The sequence below is a fragment of the Podarcis pityusensis genome (genome assembly GCF_964106645.2).
Source record: "Podarcis pityusensis genome assembly, chromosome: 3".
Classification (NCBI taxonomy): domain Eukaryota; kingdom Metazoa; phylum Chordata; class Lepidosauria; order Squamata; family Lacertidae; genus Podarcis; species Podarcis pityusensis.
In genome coordinates, this window is record NC_138026.1 from 14,698,524 (window position 1) to 14,718,905 (window position 20,382).

General features: G+C 42.0%; 2 protein-coding genes and 1 long non-coding RNA gene across 14 annotated transcripts in view; 2 read left to right on the forward strand and 1 right to left on the reverse strand.

Moving 5' to 3' along the window:
- The first annotated feature begins 3 nt into the window (after positions 1-3).
- Positions 4-9,483, forward strand: NDUFAF5 (NADH:ubiquinone oxidoreductase complex assembly factor 5). Of its 4 annotated transcripts, XM_080999256.1 has the most exons (12): positions 4-396; positions 1,512-1,552; positions 3,301-3,364; positions 3,822-3,869; positions 3,972-4,075; positions 5,424-5,463; positions 6,376-6,573; positions 7,030-7,090; positions 8,141-8,224; positions 8,989-9,071; positions 9,235-9,324; positions 9,358-9,483. In XM_080999256.1, exons 1-11 carry the CDS (start codon positions 19-21, stop codon positions 9,322-9,324), a joined length of 1,191 nt encoding a protein of 396 aa, XP_080855382.1. In that variant the 5' UTR covers positions 4-18; the 3' UTR covers positions 9,358-9,483. The 4 variants fall into 4 exon arrangements, 3 of the variants coding, with proteins under 3 accessions (XP_080855382.1, XP_080855381.1, XP_080855383.1); XR_013984102.1 differs by lacking the exon at positions 7,030-7,090; XM_080999255.1 differs by having other exon boundaries at positions 9,235-9,483.
- A 2,734-nt stretch (positions 9,484-12,217) lies between these two features.
- SEL1L2 (SEL1L2 adaptor subunit of SYVN1 ubiquitin ligase) overlaps positions 12,218-20,382 on the reverse strand; it is a 57,427-nt gene continuing 49,262 nt past the window's right edge. For all 9 annotated transcript variants that reach the window (XM_080999143.1, XM_080999142.1, XM_080999141.1 and 6 more), the window contains 3 exons: positions 15,379-15,548; positions 14,390-14,518; positions 12,218-12,354 (listed from right to left, as the gene is read on the reverse strand). In XM_080999143.1, the coding sequence (XP_080855269.1) occupies positions 12,235-12,354; positions 14,390-14,518; positions 15,379-15,548 (419 nt within the window). In that variant the 3' untranslated portion in view covers positions 12,218-12,234. The remainder of the gene's footprint in view (positions 12,355-14,389; positions 14,519-15,378; positions 15,549-20,382) is intronic.
- Positions 18,253-18,771, forward strand: LOC308473797. The gene is made up of 2 exons (XR_013984331.1): positions 18,253-18,650; positions 18,726-18,771. It is a non-coding gene; the product is annotated as an uncharacterized lncRNA (long non-coding RNA).

Consider the following 20,382-nt stretch of genomic DNA (forward strand, 5'->3'; position numbering starts at 1 on the left):
GACTGCGCGCCACTGCGCATGCGCAGCGAGCGCTTCCTGGGAAGGCCGGCCTCCGGCGACTTCCAATTGGAAGGCGCGGTCAGCTGCGCGGGACGACGGATAAGCTTCCCCTCGAATGCGAATATAAACCGAAACAGAAGCAATCCGTGGAAAGTGCGGCGCGCGGGTTCGAGGCAGGAGCGCATGCGCATTGCTTTCTCGGCGATGGGCGCGAGGGCGCTGCTGAGGGGGCCGCACCGCCGCCTCCTCCGCATCCTCCTGGGCGGCAGTTCGGGGCGCCGCTCCGCCGCGGGCCCCGGCGCCCTCAGCCCCTTCGACCGGCAGCTGAAGAGGAAGCAGAAGGAGTGGGCGGCGGCGCGGCCGGAGATGCAGCGCTGCGAGTACCTGAGGGAAGAGGTGAGCGCCGCTGGGGAGGCGAGGGCGGAGAGCCTCCGGGCCGGGTTCCTGGATGCGGCCCCCTCGGCCCCCGCCACCCAATGCCGAGAACGTAGAAGGGACCCTTTTCGTGTACAGTGTTCGGGCCAGCAGCTGCAGCGTCCGATTTTGCGCACTGGGATCCACGAAGGTTGACTAGGTCTCAATGTCATTCGGATAGAGTAGCTGAGGATCCTTCGACCCACCAAAGGTGGTTGGAGGGGCGGGGCATAACTCTTCAAACCAAGTAAATCAATAATCCTGCCTCCAGGAAAATAATAATAATAAATAATGCCTTATTTATCTGCTGCTAACCACACTGCCAGCCTTCCAGCAATATGAGTCCAAGTGCATGTGGCTGATCGCTAGCAAATGGGAAAACGTTAGTATAAAAATATATAGTCCCAGATTTACTTTGTCGTTCCGGTTCTCTTTTTTGCTGCCTGGATTCAGACAACACCTAGCGTGAACCATGGTTTGGGTGTTGGGCACACCTTGGCGGGATCCTGCACTCTTCCCTCTGTGCCTTTGACATATGAGCCTGTGGCTAGTGCAAACCCTGCAAACTTTACAGGGTTTCGGACTATCAGGTCAAACCTGTTTCGGACTATCAGGTCAAAGTGAGTTCTGTGTCTGGTACGAAAATAGGGTTGTATTCAACTGAGTTTTACACAGAGGTGATCTTTTGAAATTAATGACCATGAGTAACTGCTCCAGTCGTTTCAATGGGTCTGTTGAGTAAAGGTTAGCTGGTTGCAATCCATAACTTAACCAGCCTTACTGTGTGCCTTGATTTGGGGAGGCAGGGGAGAAAATTTGCTGTTATGCACCAGCAAATGTATTACAACAGTTCCAGGAAGGGAGGGACAGTAATAGCCTGCAGGAGCTTTCATGATCACCAAATAATGGTTTGACATTCTGTCTGAATTAAGCCACTGATTGAGCATCACTTTTCAGTTAAATGTGGAAAAAGTTAAATTTTTCCTAAGATCAAAATTGGTAGTGATACTAGTTAATCTGTAGTGGTGGTTAGTTTATTCTCTGGAAGTGGTGAACCCATATAGTGAGAACCAACTGTTCCTCCTTCTGTTTCACAGGTTGGTAGTAGGATAGCTGACCGTGTGTTTGACATAACTAGGTAAGATATTAGCCTATCCAATTTGTATGTCTAGCTGTTTTCACAAAATCCATGCTATTTCAACTATACTGTAAAGTTTAAAGAAAGTTGGGTATGGGGAATTAAAAAAGCTTCCTGGTATCATTGACAGTAAATTCAGGTAGGTAGCCGTGTTGGTCTGACGCAGGGTTAAACCACAGAGCCTAGGACTTGCCGATCAGAAGGTCGGCGGTTCAAATCCCCACGACGGAGTGAGCTCCCATTGCTCGATCCCTGCTCCTGCCAACCTAGCAGTTCGAAAGCACATCAAAGTGCAAGTAGATAAATAGGTACCACTCCGGTGGGAAGGTAAACGGCGTTTCTGTGCACTGCTCTGATTCACCAGAAGCGGCTTAATCATGCTGGCCACATGACCTGGAAGCTGTACGCTGGCTCCCTCGGCCAATAAAGCGAGATGAGCGCCGCAACCCCAGAGTCAGCCACGACTGGACCTAATGGTCAGGGATCCTTTTATCTAAGGTGTTACTGGACAACTTTTTTTATTAGACAGTAAAACGGTAATGTTTCCATTCAGTGGAAGGTGTGTAATTGGGAGTTGGATTTGGATCAAAACAAATATTGTACTGTTTTGTTTCTTGAAAGTTTCATTCTTTGTTTTTGCTTAAAAACTTTTAAAAATTATATTTCCCCCATTATGAATTATAACGATAACAAACAGAAATGTATTGCATAGAAAATACAGCATTTCACATAACAGAAGTTTAAGAAGTTTACACTGGTATAATTTAATAACATTCATCTCTTAAAAGAGAGCTATCTAGATTTGAGAGCATACATTACCTGGCTGTGGGTCAGTGATAAAGAAGAAAACGTAAATTGAGATATTTTGAGGTAACAGAAGGAAGACTGATAGTTATTCACATGCCTGTTTAAAGGTATAGTTAAGAACAAGAGACCAAAATTGGCAGCCATAAATGACACTGAATCTAGATTTGTGCATAAGCTGAATGAACCAAATGTCCATGCGCTTATACATTTGTATATGAAATAAAATAAAATGACTTTGGGAGTACAGTGTTGTGTGCTGCTGTAACAGCAACTTGTGTAACTAAGCAACACCTTGTAAAATATGATTAATGAGAAATAACAGCAGACATAATAGCAAAAATTGAACATGTGCCTAAATGTAATCACGTTTAGAAATAGTGGTTTTTAGTGAAACTTTAAGTGAGGTACATAGGGTTGCAGTATTCTTTCCACAGATCTGACATCATAATGAAACTTGTCAGAGAAACCTTCCCATCAACCAATTGCAAGTGGAGGTTGCATACATTTTGCATGTTTTAACTTACAAAATTTTGAGGTGACATCTTTGAAGACATGAACTCATGGGTATAATAAAGAAAGCCTTTGCAATTACTATTAAGGCATTTGCTCTCCTGGCTGAAGCTGTTACGTTAACGGCATTGAACACGAAGGGACTAACTTATGAGTAAATTTATGAGTAAACATGCAAAGAATTGTACTTCAGGTAAAATGAAAGGGCACAGCCCTTCAGAGGAAGAGACTTGATCAGATCAGGCCTATACATCAAGCCAGATATTCTCTCTAAGTGCCACTTAGTTCAGAGCGACTTACTCTCAAGTAAGTGTACACAACATTGCAGCCTGTGTCTAACTTAGAGAGTAAGAATTGCACCAAAGCATTATATATTAGGAGTCTTACTGAGCTGCATCTTTGCAAATAATTTGTATTTATTTTTCCTAAAGGACTTTCCCCCTTGCATTGGATCTTGGCTGTGGACGAAGCTACATAGCTCAGCATTTAAATAAGGTATGATTTCCTCTGGATCTTTGGCTTAGATTTGAATTACACAGAGAGAACTGAACAGTAGATCTACCTTGGGCTTTTCTCTTATGCATAATAAAAATAGATCTAGCCACAGTGGGTTGGATCCAGACTTGCCAATGTCAAATCTGTTTTGAGTCTGTTGTCAGCAAAATTCTGAGTGCTGTCACAGACAATGCCATATTAATAGCTTAACCCTGTGATTGATAACTTGGATGTAAATCACATTGGCCTCTGATAGGATTTACACCCACATGGATAGGATTGCACTTTATGGTGTACATTACACAATATTGTCTCCCTGCAGAATAAAGCTTTTAGATACGGACCAGGATATTCTTCTTTTTGTCTGTCTTCACCCAAACTAACTCTCCCATCTCACTCGCCCCTAGATAAAATCGGGTAAACGGTTGGAGACAATTTATGGTCATTTTTGTTTCAGGATGTCATTGAACAGCTTTTTCAAGCAGATATTGCAGAAAACGCTTTGGTAGGTAGCTGTCTTGTACTTGCTAGCTGTTTAATCCATGATATTGAAAAGTAAAGCACCTTAACTACAGTCCTAAGCCATTTCTATTCTAATCTAATTTAGAAAAACGCAATAGAATCCGAAATACCCAGAGTCAGTGTTATAGCTGATGAAGAGTTCCTTCCTTTCAAGGAGAATACATTTGATCTTGTTGTCAGTGGATTGAGGTAATTAATAAGTGAACTAAAGGTAAACAAAATTGTTTCTAGTGATTGCGGCTTGGCTCTGAAAAGGCTTGTGGGTGTGAATTAAAGCATTTCCATGCATGGGGTGAGGTTGAGGAAGAGCTATCTTTCTTCAAAATTCAGTCCCTAGCACTGTAACAGTTGCTTCTTTGGCGGTGGGGCTTCTGAGCTACCAAGATCTACAAATTATTGTTATGTGAAGGGGAAGGGGGCTGAAAAGCTCTAAAGCACAAATAGAACACTGCATATGTTCCTTTGGATCCTGGCCTCTGTATCTTAAAAACACGTGGAAGCTAACACTTCTGTTGGATACCAAGCCATTACACACTCACCTGGAAATAAGTCCTATTGAACTCAATGGGGCCTACTTCTAAGTAGATATGTATGGTAGTACAAAGTTGGTCTTTAAAACCAATATGTGGTGCTTTTACCATTAAGGCTTTCTGGCTGGTTTCAGAAATTATTTCATCCAAACTGGGAGTGGTTGTTACCACTAACTACAACTAGTTTCAAAAGCAAGCCAACATCAAACCATGGCTTATGAAGCTTGTTTACACTGTCATAGCTCAAGCAGAATGACAAGCTGAGTTTAATACTGCTGATCATCCATACACACGAAATGAGGTGGTGGGTGGAACAAAAGAATCCATGGCTTAACTTGGTTCCCTCCAGATGTTGGACTTCAACTCCCAACAGCATGACCAACAGTCAGGGATGAGTAGTGTTGTAGTCCAAAAGGTCTATAGGGCACCAGGTTGAGGAAGGCTGTACTAAGCCATAGTTCTGTGTTGCACATATGCATGGATGCATCTGGATTGTTTAGCAGCAAATACAACAGCAGCCTGCTTTAACGTGGCAAGATCCCCAGTGTATTTGAAAACCTCAGCCAGTTTCAATCCTAGACCTGTAGAGTTGGAATGGACCCTGAGGATCATCTAGTCCAACCCCCTGCAATGCTGGACTATATAGCTGTCCCATATAGGGATCAAGCCTGCAACTTTGGCGTTATCAGCACCATGCTCTAAACAACTGAAGGGGTATTTGGAGTCGTGCAGAAAAATAAGATTCCAAGGCTGCAATCCTATGCATGCTTACCAATAAGTAAGCCCCACTGAACTCACTGGGACCTATTTGAGTAACTATGCATAGGATTGCACAGCAAGTGTGGCTCATAGCTCTTGTCTTAGCCTTTTCTTACTCTGTCATATTTTATATCCAATACAGTTACCTTTGTGCCAGTAACCCACAACCTGTGCTGCCTGAAACTTGCATTGCTGAGAGAGCTCCATACCTTTTATTAATCCATTTTTCATTTAATTGTTTTTTTTAGCTTGCATTGGGTAAATGATCTTCCTAAAACATTGCACGAGGTAAGTACAAGTATTACTGTTCCTGTAAAGTTGATAGATAGGAATTTGGCTGAGTATAAGTACTAGTGAGAGTAATATTTAATCATACTGAGTTTTTCCAATATTGTGCTGGCCATGTTTTTACATTTTCCAGTTGGAAACTGGGAACTATCACTTGATATTATTATTATTATTATTATTATTATTATTATTATTTTTAAAAAATGACTGGGTAGGCTGGGACATGGAGAGTTGTCTATCTGCCTTGCTATATTTTGGGGGAGTGAAGGGGTGTCTTTTTAATTGTTACCCCTCCAAAAAAACCACTGTTAAACATTCAGGTACTGGAAATGTCAGTGTTGTGAATATATATCTTAATCAGATGCTTTGTTTATGCTTTCCAGTCAACCTATATTCTAAATCATTTATCCTTGTGCCATTAATTATGTACCAAAACAGCAGCATCCTTGTAAAAGTAGGAGGTATTAGCATGCACAGAGTAGTTCGGGGGGTTGCAGAAGTATAAAAATACTGGGATGAGGGTGATCAGGGACCCTGAAAATAGACCAATGAGGACTGAGCACTCCTAGTGAGCAAAGACTGCTGACTTGCGAGGAGGAACACAGGGGAGGGAATGGTATGGCTGGGGGTGGGGTGGTATATTGTGGTTTACTGCAATGGGAAGTGTTCTAGTGCATGCTACCTGATCGCTCATGCTTCCCTCCTCACCTGGCGCAAGTGGGGGAAACAAGTAAGGAAGCCACAGTGAAAACCTGGCTGTGCTGTCCAAATCAGGGATTGTGGTTTGTTTCTCCCCAACAGGCTTTAAACCACTGTTTGTTTGGCGTGTTTTGGGAGCAGAGTTTGAACTATACATATCACCACAAAACAACTTTTGTTCATGCGTTACTTAATTACAGTGACTTGTTTCAGATACATCGAATCCTTAAACCAGATGGAGTATTTATTGGTGCCATGTTTGGGGGAGACACGCTCTATGAGCTTCGTTGCTCTTTACAGCTGGCCGAACTGGAAAGGGAAGGTGGATTTTCCCCACACGTATCTCCGTTTACTGCTGTCAGTGACTTAGGACATCTGCTGGGAGGAGCTGGCTTCAACACATTGACTGTGGTAATTATCAGTTACAAGAAAGGAAGCCCTGAAAACAGTTGCTTATTGAAAATATCTGAATAAAGTTGTGTGCTTTTGTTTCTCCATATTCATACCTCAATTCTTCTTGGCCAATCTTTCTTAAGAAGCTGCTGCCTATTCTATTGGCTGGCCCTGTTGCTCTTCCTTTTTCCTTCAGAGACTCTGCCTCTTGGTCCTCTTACTAATTAGGTTTCTAATTATCACCTACTCCGTTTTCCCATTTCTCTATTTGCTGTAAGTGGCACAAAGCTTTCCTGTTGCTGGCTTGGTGTAATGTGCTTTATCTTACCAAACTCCTCTTCTTCTATTGTATGTGGAATCAAGTTTAATTTATACAAAAGAGCTGGGTTTAGTCTTCATTGTGTCCCACTATTGGGCCTTTATGAAGTGCATTATTTTGAATATGTTTAAAAACCTAAACCTTCCTATTTTTAGGATACTGATGAAATCCAAGTTAATTATCCAGGGATGTTTGAGATTATGGATGATCTGCAAGGCAAGTCTACTTTTTTCATTAGCAAATTATCAGTATAGTATACTGTTCTGTATATTATGGTTAAATGCCCTAGGCTTTGTAGAGGAGCATTCCAGGTGGCTAATCCATGACACCTATGTACCCTGTACGTATATTCTATGGGTGGCATGGGGATCCTGTGTGGCCCTCCAGATGTTGTTGAGCTACAGCTTCCATCATCACTGACCATTGGCCATGCTGGCTGGCAATGATGAAAGCTGATGATGGGAGCCCAGGATCCCTATCCCAGTCCTACAGATTGGTTAAAACAGAGTAGTTGGGGTTTTTTTGGTACAATTGAGGCTGATGTTTGAACAAGAAAACATTGTCTGCTAGCCTTTGAAGGTAAGGGGGAGCACTAATTTAATGTATGTTACTAGTAGTGTGCATCTTGAGTAGGTAGCATGCCACCTCTGATCAGTTGTGAATCTCCAGTGTAATTTTAGGTCAAGCTGAATAGCCATTTCTATTCTTGCCTTAATGCAAATAAATAAATAAATAAAGGAATGACTTTGACAGCTGGGGCAGGTAGATATTGCTGTCAAAGGGCAAAATACTTGCTTTAAATCATCCTTAACTAAATTTTACCAAAAAATTGAGCTACAGTCCTACACACACTTACCTGGAAGTAAATCCTATTGAACTTGATGGTGCTTGCTTTTGAATAAACATAATAAAGTGTTTTAGAAAACTACTTCTGGAAAGTTTTCCTCACGCTGTTTAGAAGATGTTTCCATCTAAAGTGGTTAAACCACCTATCTGTAATAGTCTGCATGATCATCACAATATATACTGCTTTGTAAGGTGTCTCTAGGGTTTGTTTACCATGACTGCAGTCCTATGCACACTTCTCTGAGTGGAAGCGTCTTTGAATGCTGAACACCTCTAAGTAAATATGTATATGATCAGTTGGCAGATAGGATTTTTGAATTGCATATCTCGTCCCATATTGTCATATTATTGATTTGAAATGCAGTGTGAAACTCATCGTGTGTGCTGTATCTTCTTTTAAAGCCTGAAAACTATTTTTAGGTATGGGAGAAAGCAATTGCTCTTGGAGCAGAAAACCTATGCTACACAGGGCAACCATGTTGGCGGCAGCAGCTGTGTACAGAGGTGAGTTTGGTGTTTGAACTGGAATGTCTTAAGTTGATGAGATGGGTACCTTTGATAGACCTGTATTGGCTTAAATAGATTAAATTTTACTATATGGTGAAAAGTTGAGCCATAGCTGTCTCTGAATAGGTTTGTGCCATATCGTTTCACCCAGCCTTCCCTGCAAACAAGTGTTTTCAAGGCTGGTTGCCCATCCTTTTCTGTTTTCTCACTTCTTCCTCCTCCCCACCATAATGCACACGGCTTTCCAATGCTGGAACATATTTTGCTTCCCTTAATGCCAAGAAAGAGTGGGAGCTCACAGCTGCTTCATTTAGCTGGGCAAAGAACCATGATATGAAAGTTGTCATTCTTTGCTCTCTTCTGCCAAAAGGACCAGCAGAAGTGGAGGTTCATGCAATCACCATAGCAAAAGAAAAGCCGCACACTAGCTTGACAGTTGGATGACTGTTCTTTTCCCTAGTCCTTAAAGAATTTAAAGGGCAGAAGCTGGCCAGAAAGGCTTCTGGTACAGAAAGTGGGTGGATAGTTGGCTGCCTGGATGCCTGACTAGCACTGCTCATCTTAGTCAAGTGGCTCATTTCATGCCTGAGTTGCGCAACCCAATGACTTAAGTAGCTCCTCAGTATCTAAAAATAATATAAAAATGAATGTATTTATATATTATGCAAATAAAATTATGACTGCCTGCTTAGGCAATTAAGTCTGTGTCCTATTCTGCAGTATTTCTCTGGTATTATGTATAATACATGTTTCTTCCATAGAAATGTATGGAAATGATGATGGGACCGTACCTGCAACATTTCAAATATATTACATGATAGGTTGGAAATTCCATGAAACCCAGGTAACGTGCATCCCTTTGCTTACAACTAGAGTGTCTAAATAAGCATATATTTACATATATTGTGTTAAGCTTTTTCAGTGGAATTCCTTTACCAGCTTTTATTTAATTTTATTAAATTCCATGCTCTTCATACATAACACGATTCCTTCTGACTTCTTTTCAGGCAAGACCAGCACAGAGAGGTTCTGCAACGGCGTCATTTGGTGATCTGAGAAAAATTAATGAGCTAATTCCAGGAGGGAAAAAGCTTTGAGATGTGGTGGTGTTAGTGGACTTTTCCACTGTGGATATTCACACTGCCATGTGCTTTTTAAAACTGACGTGCCACTGACTTTATTTATGTATGTAAATAGAAACAGCATAGGTGTATGGATTTTTATGGTATAATGCCAAATAAAATCATGGTATTTCATGTTTCTGTATAGAATTCAACTGACAAAACATGAGAGAATGTAACAGAAAAGGTCCATATATATTAGGACTAGGGTAAGGTCTAAAGCAGGGGGTGGTTAAGGATCAGGCCCCCAGCAACTTTTTTTGGACCCCCAAGGCCCCATTAAGTTTGGCAGTGCTCAGCACCTGCTGAGGCTGCAGCTTGCCCCCTCTTCACTCATTAGATTGAGTGGAAGGGAACAGTAGCCCTTGGTCCAAAAAACAACCACCAGGTTTAGGCACCCCTAGTCTAAATCCATATGAGACGTCCACTTTGCTGAGGCCAAGCTACCCCTTTCCTTCTCTATTCTGTGATTCACGCAGAGCTATGTTCCTCCCTACCTCTTGGATATGCTTCCAGTCCATTGAGCAGTCTGCGAGCTCAATCATGGGAAAATCATGGGAAAAGCTGAGCAAGAAAGAAATGTAGCTGTATGTAAATCACGGGCATTTACCTAGGGAAGACATTGACCTCTATTAAGAGACTGGAAATGTAATAAAACACTAAGCTTGATCAGTTAAATGCATAAAAATTATCCTATCCTGCTTCCACAGAGCTCAGAATAACATTTGCTTTCTTCCTCTGTCCTTTTGTTCAACTGACTGGCCCAAATTTACCCACTGTGCTAACTCAGATTTGAATCTCCACTCAGCCATGTTATTGGTCTCGATTCAGACCAGTCTGCTACACTAACACTGCCTTCTTCTTGATGGTGTTTCCTGCTTGGCAGGGGGTTGGACTCGATGGCCCTTGTGGTCTCTTCCAACTCTATGATTCTATGATTCTTCCAACTTTGCTTATGGGTACTGATAAACAATAGTTCGTGTAGAGAAAGAAATTAGCATTTTGTCACCTTAGCAAATAAGTCAAGCAAGGGCACAATTAATCCCAGCCTCAGTTCTTATAGCCATTTAAAGTAATCTGAGAACTGTGTACAGTATATCACAGACTAAAATTAAAATTCTGGGGCAAGAAAGATAGGATTTTGACCCATATATTTACACTGAACGAATTTACATAATTTTGTCTCTGCTAGTCATGGAGGACATATTGGCATTTGCTTAGAATCAAATTATTAATTCAATTCTCAGTTTCACACACAAGCCCAGTGCTAGTGGCACCTCCACATTGTATGAAACAGTACTCTGGAAGAGGACCCAGGAAATCCCAAGGGCACATGTATGGAAGACTGTGGCCTTTTGCAAGCTTGCTCAGAAAAGTCATGCCAACATAAGTTGCTCCCACACATTTATTACAGTTAATACCAGGTTTCTTCACCTATGCACGGAGAAAGCAAGATGAAGACTGCACATCCCTTATTTAACACACATTACTTTAAGCAAACCACCCACCCTCACTAATACTACTAAAGAAGCTCAGACACGGAACATTAAAGCCCAGACCTATGCCTAGAAATGCAGCGCAAAAGGAAGCCTGGATGAGTGAAGTTGAGGTTAGATTTGAACTCAGCGCTTCTGAATCCTGAGTAATAATCTTAAAGATACGTTCTACCCAGCCATAAATGCTGAAAGGTGATAAATGCTATTTACAACAGGGATGGGGAACCCTTGGCAATTTGGCTCAACTTGAGACCCAGTTTGGCCCATGAAGCAATTTCCCCCCAACCACCACCCCATGTCAGGTATGGGGCATGTAGAAACAGCTTGATGGGCTGTGTGACCCAAGTTTCCCACAGGGAACTGGATGACACAGCTGATCTCTGCAGAAGGCAGGCTTCACCAATATTAACCAATAGCCACTCAACAGTACAGTCTCATTAACTTGAATTCCACACCTTCACCCATCTTTAAAGCTGCAGGCTTACACTTTCCTGGGAATAAGCTCTATGGAACTCAACGAGAACAAACTTCTCAACAGACATGCATAGGATTCCACTGTAAGTTTTGCAAGTTTCTTTCGAAGCTTGCAGAGGAGTGTAGTGACAGGCTGCCTTCAAGAGGAAATGATTTCAGTACACTATGGCCATAAGAAATTTAACTTAAGAAGCTGAGGGGACCTCCACCTTAACTGAAGCTTTCAAAGGTTGGGTTCATGCAGAGAAACAACCTCAAAGAAACAGCCCAGGAAAATAAGACAAATATTTGATGACCGGAAGAAAATAAGCTAAATATACTTGAGCTCATCCAGACTTCTTTTTGCACCACGTTCTGCAGCTACAGGTCCATGCTTTAAAGATCTGTGTCCAAGTGGGTTTGAGGTTTTTTCCACCTGGCACTTTCCCTGGAAAACCCGCATGTTACCACTGAATCGGAGCAAATGGTAAATTGTAGAAAACCCAGTTGCCATATGCTCTGATTCAGTGGTAAAATGCAGATTTTCCTGGGGAAAGCATTTGGGGGGAAAACAACACTGAGCTTTAAAGCCCAGACCTGTGCCTAGAAAGGAAATCTGGATGAGCGCTGAGTGACATTAGAAAATACTATTTCCAGGCAAGATTGGTACAAATATGCTATTTATACATGTTTTTTAAGGCACAGCTTGCAAGGTTATGAGTCAGGTGGCTTTTGGTTTCAGTTAAAAGTGTTTTGTTTACACTTCAAACCAAATGGTGGTATGGGGAGGTGGTATTACTAATGTATTTTATTCGGTTTTGACTTGTTGCTTTTTAATGCTGAATAGAGACTAAAGTAATATTTGTGCTGAAAACTATGTTAAAACCATAAGAAAAAAATGAGCAGGACTTTCATAGAACTTTCATACCCCTCCTGTTTAATTTTGCCTACTGCTTATCAACAGTATAAGCAACAAAACAATGACTATCATCACAATCAGATCCCAATGTAGTCTTAGCATGTGGTCCAAGTCTGGCAGTTTCCAGTTTCCCATTTGCTATAGAAGAAAAGAAGAAGAAGAAGAAAGTATTTTCAAGGTGAAAAGCTTTGCTTTGCAAATACGACTTGCACAATAGGTATGAGCAACATCTTTCTGTATTATCCACTTTCCTCACTGGTTACTACTTGGTCTCAGGTTTGTGGCATGTATGCTTCATTCCTGGTGCTGTAACTATAATGTAAGTATAACATCCTGAACCTATGCTGCAGGTCCTCCCCTCATCAGCTTTGCTCAGCTCCATAAGGGTGACTTTGACAGAAGGACCTACAACAGGCATAGGCAAACTCGGCCCTCCAGATGTTTTGGGACTACAACTCCCATCATCCCTACGTAACAGGATCTGTGGTCAGGGATGATGGGAATTGAAGTCTCAAAAACATATGGAGGGCTGAGTTTGCCTATGCCTGACCTACAACATGGACAAATCCCAATGTGGCTCAGGATTTGGGTTGCTACCCCAAACAGCAGAGAAAAAAGTTGAGCTACAATGGCATTCACAGAATGATTTTAATTTTAGACTGTGTCCTTTCTTCAAGTGAAGGACAGTTTAAGAATAAAATAGGCATACACTCCTTACCAAAGGATCCTATGCCATTCATAGTCAGGTTCTAGAGTTCTATACAACATCATGGTTTCAATATACACTGCAAAAAATGCTGAGATACGATTCTGCTCACCAGTTTGTTTTGGTACCCAGGAATAACCTTAACAAGTGTGCATCCACAAAGAAGAAGAAAAAGCTTCTGTTCATGGGGGTGGACATGGAGGATTGTTTAAATGCCAAACTATTTTCCTATGTGGGAGGGAGTCTCTGGCATTGGTACAGTATACACCGCCTTCCATTTTTGTCCTCTTCCTCCAGATTTGGGTGCGGGGGGAATCTGTTCACCAGTAGATAGGTGGAAAGCTCCAGTTTTTCTGGGAGAAGTAAGTTCCTCTCATGACAGCTGAAAGTTTCTTCAAGTAACACCTCCTCCTCCAAAATGGTGGAAGTTAAAAGAACTGCTACCTAACCATAACCCCTAACACTAACAACTAACCCTCAGCCTCACCCTAACCGCTGATCCTAACCCCCTAAACCCTAACACACTAACCCCAACACCAGCCCTAACCCTCACCCTCCCTCACCCTAATCAACCTCTAAATTTAAACCTAACCCTTACCCTAAAACTTCTTAATCCTAACCCCCTAACCCAAACCCCAAACTTGAACCTCTAAACACAACCCTAATCCTAACCCCCAGCCCTAATGACCTAACCTGTACTCCTAACCCTAACCACTAACCCTAACGCTAACCCTTACCCCTAACCAAACCCTAAACCTAACTGTAACTGTAACCCCAACACACTAACCCAACCCTCTAACCCTACCCCAACCCAACTGTAACCCTAACCCTATCCCAAGCCCAACCCTCACCCGAAACCTAACCCTACCCAATCCTAAACCTAACAATAAGCCTAAACCAATCCTAACCCTAGTTTAGGAATTTGGTTTAGGGGGTTCAGATTCAGGGGTTTGGTTTAGGCGTTCAAGTTTCAGGGGCTAGGTGTAGGGGTTCAGGTGTTAGGTTTAGGGGTTGGGGGTTCAGGTTTTGAGCGTTAGATTTAGGGCTTCAGGGCTGGGGTTTAGGGGTTGGGGAAGAAAGTATGAAAAGTTAGAGTCCCACTCAAGGAAAGGCAAAGATTGCCATTAGGCTTAGTAGAAACACGTTTAGATTTGCACATCTAGCCCCACTTTCAAGATTTGATACTTAAAATCACACTTCTGTGAATTCTACAGGAGGATTTCAATTTCATTAGGATTCTGCATCTGAGGAAGTCGCTCCGGTGTGAAATTTCAATCAGCAACAACATTTGCATGTTGGGAGCACGTTAGGTGCCCTGAATCTTAAAAACTGATCTAAGAGCATTCTAGGTTTGACAACTACAATGACTACAAATAAGAGTGAAGAGCAATTTCACAAAGAGGGTATCTTGGAAGAGCAGGCCCTAATCAAATTACAAGAGATTAGGTTTGTGTAAATCACACTTACCTTGAGAAGCTGAAGATCTGTGAACAGGTGCATCACTTCTAGTCTTATATATGCTAGGAACACTGGTATGAAAGCATCTGTGCTTGTCTCAGCTGCCAGGTCATACCACCTTCTAGCTAAGTGTATATCCTAAAGATAGAAAGTCATTTCTAAAATTTGCAAGGGCTTTATGAAATATCCATGGTTAAGGCACCTTCCAGTAGCAATGTCATTGTGGTGCTCTCAAAATCATTTTGATTGATATGGTAAGGGCCAATCAAGATTGTCAAATTCTACTGACTGAATCCGAATTCTTGCTTGTATGCATAGTTTGCATGCTTTAGCATAAAGCGTTGGGGTGATTTACTATATTGTAAGCATCAGTCAGCCTAGAAAACTAGCGAGGAAAAGAATCACTATTTCCTCAAAGGTAGTTTAAAAGCGTATCTCAAGATCCAAAGCACTGCAGGTAGTGATCCCTTTTTGCATAGATGTTTGTCAGCAGCCGCTTCCAACAGCATCTCTCTGAGCAAAACCAAACACTGTCTTCTGGGGGAAAATATTTTTGCATTCAGTGTGCAGAACCACTTTACACTTGTGCATGGCATGAATAATGTGGAGCTAAGCCACTGGGTCATTTGTAGTTCCACATGTTAAATAAGACTAACATATTCCACCAATTGTAGCGTTATAGTCCATTAATAATGGTGGAAATTCTCATAATCTACTGACTTCTCAATTCTTTAGCTTTTCTGAGCTGTGCTCGTTATCCTGCTGTCGCAGTCGAAGAACATATTCAGTGTCTTCATTGTTCCTAATATACTGATGTGTTGGTCAATATTTAGTCAATACTTGATCAACTGACCACATTTTTGGACAGGTCAAGAACCCTGCCCAAATGAAAATTCTGTGTCCCACCCACCTTGGTTCTTTAACTAGAATATTCACAATAACCAAAGTTTACTTGCAGAGCTAATGTTTGATGCAGCACCAGACGTAGATTATGTTACCTTAGGAATGCCTAAACCATATTCATACATATATGCCAGATTGAACATGGCTTGAGCACTCTGTTGATTAGCAGCAAGGTTGTAATGAACCGCAGCTGTCAAGTAATCTCTCTTTATTCCAAAACCATAGAAGTGATAATCTCCCGTTTTAACTCTGGCAAATATATTGCCTGCAAGACAAATAGTTGAAAAAATATTATGATTGCTTTTGTGGTTGTTATTTATAATATCCCGCACCTATCAATCCAAGGTGGTAGAGAATGAATTCTTGGTCATTATCATTTGTGCCACTGGTTCTGAAGGTGGTTCTGAAAAGTGCAATTCAAACAAGGTGGCCTCCCTCCAAAAGAGGTTTCTGTGTATGTGTACAAAGACACTGGACCACATATGACACCTGCTTCTCCATCACTAGTGTTGACTTACTCTGTTTTCAGGTTCTTGGCTGGATCCCAGCTATTTGGATGACAAATATTTATTAGAAATGTTTCTTAGGCTACCTGCCAATAAAACTTGTGAGGCAGCTTACAATGCAGTAATCCAATTAGATAAGACAGAGAGACAGTGATACATAGATAAAACAGCACTTGAAAACTAACCATAACAGAACAGTTATAACAAGCCTACACTCACCTTGAGACAAAAAAAAAGTCTGGAACTGCAATTATTTGAGAATCGGTGCCAGATTACTAGCTCTCAAAGCCCATGTTGCTATAAATACATATGGTGCTATATTCTCACCCCTTTGTAACTGGGGTAGTTCTGAAGAAGAGGCCTCATAAAGGAAGCTCTTCTAGGGACTTCCCCTGCAGGCAAAGACAGGCTCTGGCAGATTGATTGGATGTGACCATTAGTGGGTCCAACAGTCAAGAAAGCAGTTTCTGCACGAGCTGTAGAGGCGCAGGTGGGGCTCATTCACCTGGGAAGGTAGCCCATTAGGAGAAGGAAAACTCTGAACCAAACCTCCACTGTCTTGCAGGTGTACTTGTCTATGAGAAAGACTTCAGGAGTAAACCTCAAGGAACAATCCATATCCACTGCTTTACGGGACTTCTTTGGGAGAAGTCCAAAAAGTATACCTTAACCAAATCCAGAATGGAATGGCATCTTGTATGTTTCCTTCTGGCAACTCCTGTAGCCCAGCTAGTGCCAAATGTATTGCTTTCCGTTCCTTTGGACCACATCAGTGAGGCCAAGAGAGGAGTCTTGTCATTTGGGCAGCACAGGACCTCCATACACACTGCCCAGGTTTGACAGAACAACAGTACTCAGACTTTACAGCACTGAAGTGTGCATGAAGTACATATTTTAATTCTTTTCCCTCTCCTGCTTCCTATAAATTCTAATTATTATTGATACAAAATACCTTTTCCATATGGTCACCAATTTAAGCAATACATGTTATTACACATCATTTGACACAACTTTGTTAATATATTCTGAAACTTTTATCTCAGTATTTATTGTTATGAACATGAAATTTATTACGGTCAGAGACCAGCATGAGAAACACATTTATTGTTATGCAATTGTTGCATATCATATGCTCTAATAAAGATAGGTAAACGTAAAGGATCCCTGGACAGTTAAGTCCAGTCAAAGGCAACTATGAGGTTGCGGTGCTCATCTCGCTTCAGGCCGAGGGAGCCAGCGTTTGTCCACAGACAGATTTCCGGGTCATGTGGCCAGCATGACTAAACCACTTCTGGCTGTGCCAGAAACCAGAGCGCACAGAAATGCCGTTGACCTTCCTGCCACAGCGGTACCTATTTATCGATTTGCACTGGTGTGCTTTCGAACTGCTAAGTTGGCAGAAACTGGGACAGAGCAACAGGAGCTCACCCCGCTGTGCGGATTCGAACCACCGACCTTCCAATCAGCAAGCCCAAGAGGCTCGGTGGTTTAGACCACAGTGCCACCCACTCCCAAAGATATATCCCACTGCAAACTAACAGTTTAAAGAGGAAAAAAAATCCTTCCAGTAGCACCTTTAAGACCAACTAAGTTAGTTCTTGGTATGAGCTTTCGTGTGCAAGCACACTTCTTCAGATACACTGAAACAGAAGTTGCCAGATCCTTCTATATAGTGAGAAGGTGGGGAGGGGTATTACTCAGAAGGGTGGTGGGAATGGGAGATTGGCAGATAGCTGGGATGAGCCTGCTGACGACTCTTAACGACTGTAATGGGTCTTACAGGAAAAGGCAAGGGGTGAGAAGGTGAGAAATGGCTTAGTCATGTATAATGGGATAAGAATCCAATGTCTTTGTTCAAACCAGGTTTCTCCATGGTTTTAAGTTTGGTAATGAGTTGCAATTCAGCAGCTTCTCTTTCCAGTCTATTTCTGAAATTCCTTTGTAATCATGAACAAAACTGACTACATTCAGGAGGCTCACAAACAACTTTCCAATACCGCCTTTTACACAAAATTGGACTCAGACCCCACACAAGAATACAAGAAAGAACTGAACAAGATTGTTAAGGAGCTACCCCCACACATCCAAGAACAGATCCTCACCAACACACCAACAGAACCTCGACCAGGAACTTTCTATCTTCTACCTAAAATACACAAACCAGGAAATCCAGGACGCCCCATCATTTCAGGTATTGGCACTATTACAGTGGGTGTCTCCGGTTATATGGACTCTGTTCTGAAACCATATGCCATCAGTGCTCCCAGCTATGTACGTGACACCACAGATTTTCTGAGGAAAATACAATCTTTAAATAATCTTCCCAACAACACTATACTAGTTACTATGGATGTGGAATCTCTGTATACCAACATCCCACACAACGATGGTTTACAAGCTATAAGGAACACCATTTCAGATAAAACCACAGCGGACCTTGCCACCAAACTCTGCCAATTTGTCCTTACCCACAACAACTTCAAATTCGGTGATGACCTGTTCCTTCAGATCAGCGGCACAGCAATGGGCACCCGCATGGCCCCACAGTATGCCAACATCTTCATGGCAGATTTAGAACAACGTTTCCTAAACTCCTACCCACTCAAACCTCTCTTGTATCTGCGATACATTGACGATATTTTTATCATCTGGACACATGGTCAACAGACCCTGGACACCTTTCACCAGAAATTTAATGATTTTCACCCCACAATCAACCTTACAATGAATCAATCTATGCAAGAAATACATTTTTTGGACACTACTATAAAAATACAGGATGGGCGCATGGACACCACCTTATACCGTAAACCAACTGACCGACAAACATATCTACATGCCTCTAGCTACCATCCCAAACAGTCCATTGTATATAGCCAGGCACTACGTTACAGCCGCATCTGTTCCAATTCTACAGACAGAGACTCTCACCTAAGAGATCTACAGCAAACCTTTTCAGAACTAAAATACCCAGCAGATGAAGTTAGACAACAGATCAACAGAGCCAGACTTATACCCAGAGAGAACTTGCTGCAAGACAGACCCAAAAAAGAAAATAACAGAACACCTCTAGTCATCACATACAGCTCCCAAGTTAAAACTGTACAACGCATCATCAGAGATCTACAACCTCTCCTGGACAATGACAGTTCTCTTTCTCAAGCTCTGGGAGGAAGACCTTTCATTGCCTACAGACAGCCACCCAATCTTAAACAACTCCTAACCCACAATAATACTACAACCAGACTTAACACGGACACTGGCACCAGAGCCTGCAATAAACCCAGATGCCAACTTTGCTGCCACATACACCTGGACAACACCATTACTGGCCCCAACAACATCACACATACCATCTCGGGACTATTCAATTGCTCATCATCTAACATTGTGTATGGCATCAAATGCCAACAGTGTCCTTCAGCTCTCTATATTGGACAAACAGGCCAAACCTTACGCCAAAGAATAAATGGACATAAATCTGACATCAAGAATCACAAAACAGAGAAACCAGTAGGAGAACACTTTAATCTCCCAGGACATTCTATACAAGATCTCAAAGTAGCTGTTTTACTACAAAGGAATTTCAGAAATAGACTGGAAAGAGAAGCTGCTGAATTGCAACTCATTACCAAACTTAAAACCGTGGAGAAACCTGGTTTGAACAAAGACATTGGATTCTTATCCCATTATACATGACTAAGCCATTTCTCACCTTCTCACCCCTTGCCTTTTCCTGTAAGACCCATTACAGTCGTTAAGAGTCGTCAGCAGGCTCATCCCAGCTATCTGCCAATCTCCCATTCCCACCACCCTTCTGAGTAATACCCCTCCCCACCTTCTCACCTATATAGAAGGATCTGGCAACTTCTGTTTCAGTGTATCTGAAGAAGTGTGCTTGCACACGAAAGCTCATACCAAGAACTAACTTAGTTGGTCTTAAAGGTGCTACTGGAAGGATTTTTTTTATTTTGACTATGGCAGACCAACACGGCTACCTATCTGTAACTAGTTTAAAGAGGAAAATTAGTAAAAACTATGTTGCCAAGAATTGTTGCCAGATGAATCTCCCTGTAAAGGGCATAAGACAATCTAGGCAGTCACCACCTGCTTATCTTTAGGTAGAGGAGGTGGACATGGAAAAGGGTCTGTGGTCATTCCTAGGTCTGCTTAAGGACTAGCGGAGGACATCCTGCTGCTTTTCTATAGTGCAGTGGAGACTCTGGTCAATGCAAAGATCTAGTGGTCTTTAGGCTGGGGAATCAGAATGATGCTGGCAGTGTGACAGTAAACTGCATTTGTTCTGAAAATGTTCCTCTTTTGTTTTAACAGGATTGTTTGCACACTTTGAATCCCCAAACCGCAGGGATCGAGTAGGTTACAAATTTTAGTCAAATGAAAATGGCAATTGGCTTTGGGAATACTTTGCCCTTCTCTTAAAATATTTGATAGTAATTCATGTATGTCATTTGGTGACATGGTTCTAGGACCTGGAATGAGGATGCCTTTGTTCAGATTTGCTGGCTAGTCTTTAATAGAATTGTCAAGGCTAAAGCATTATTCTACCATTAAACCTACCCGTCCTGGTTAAGG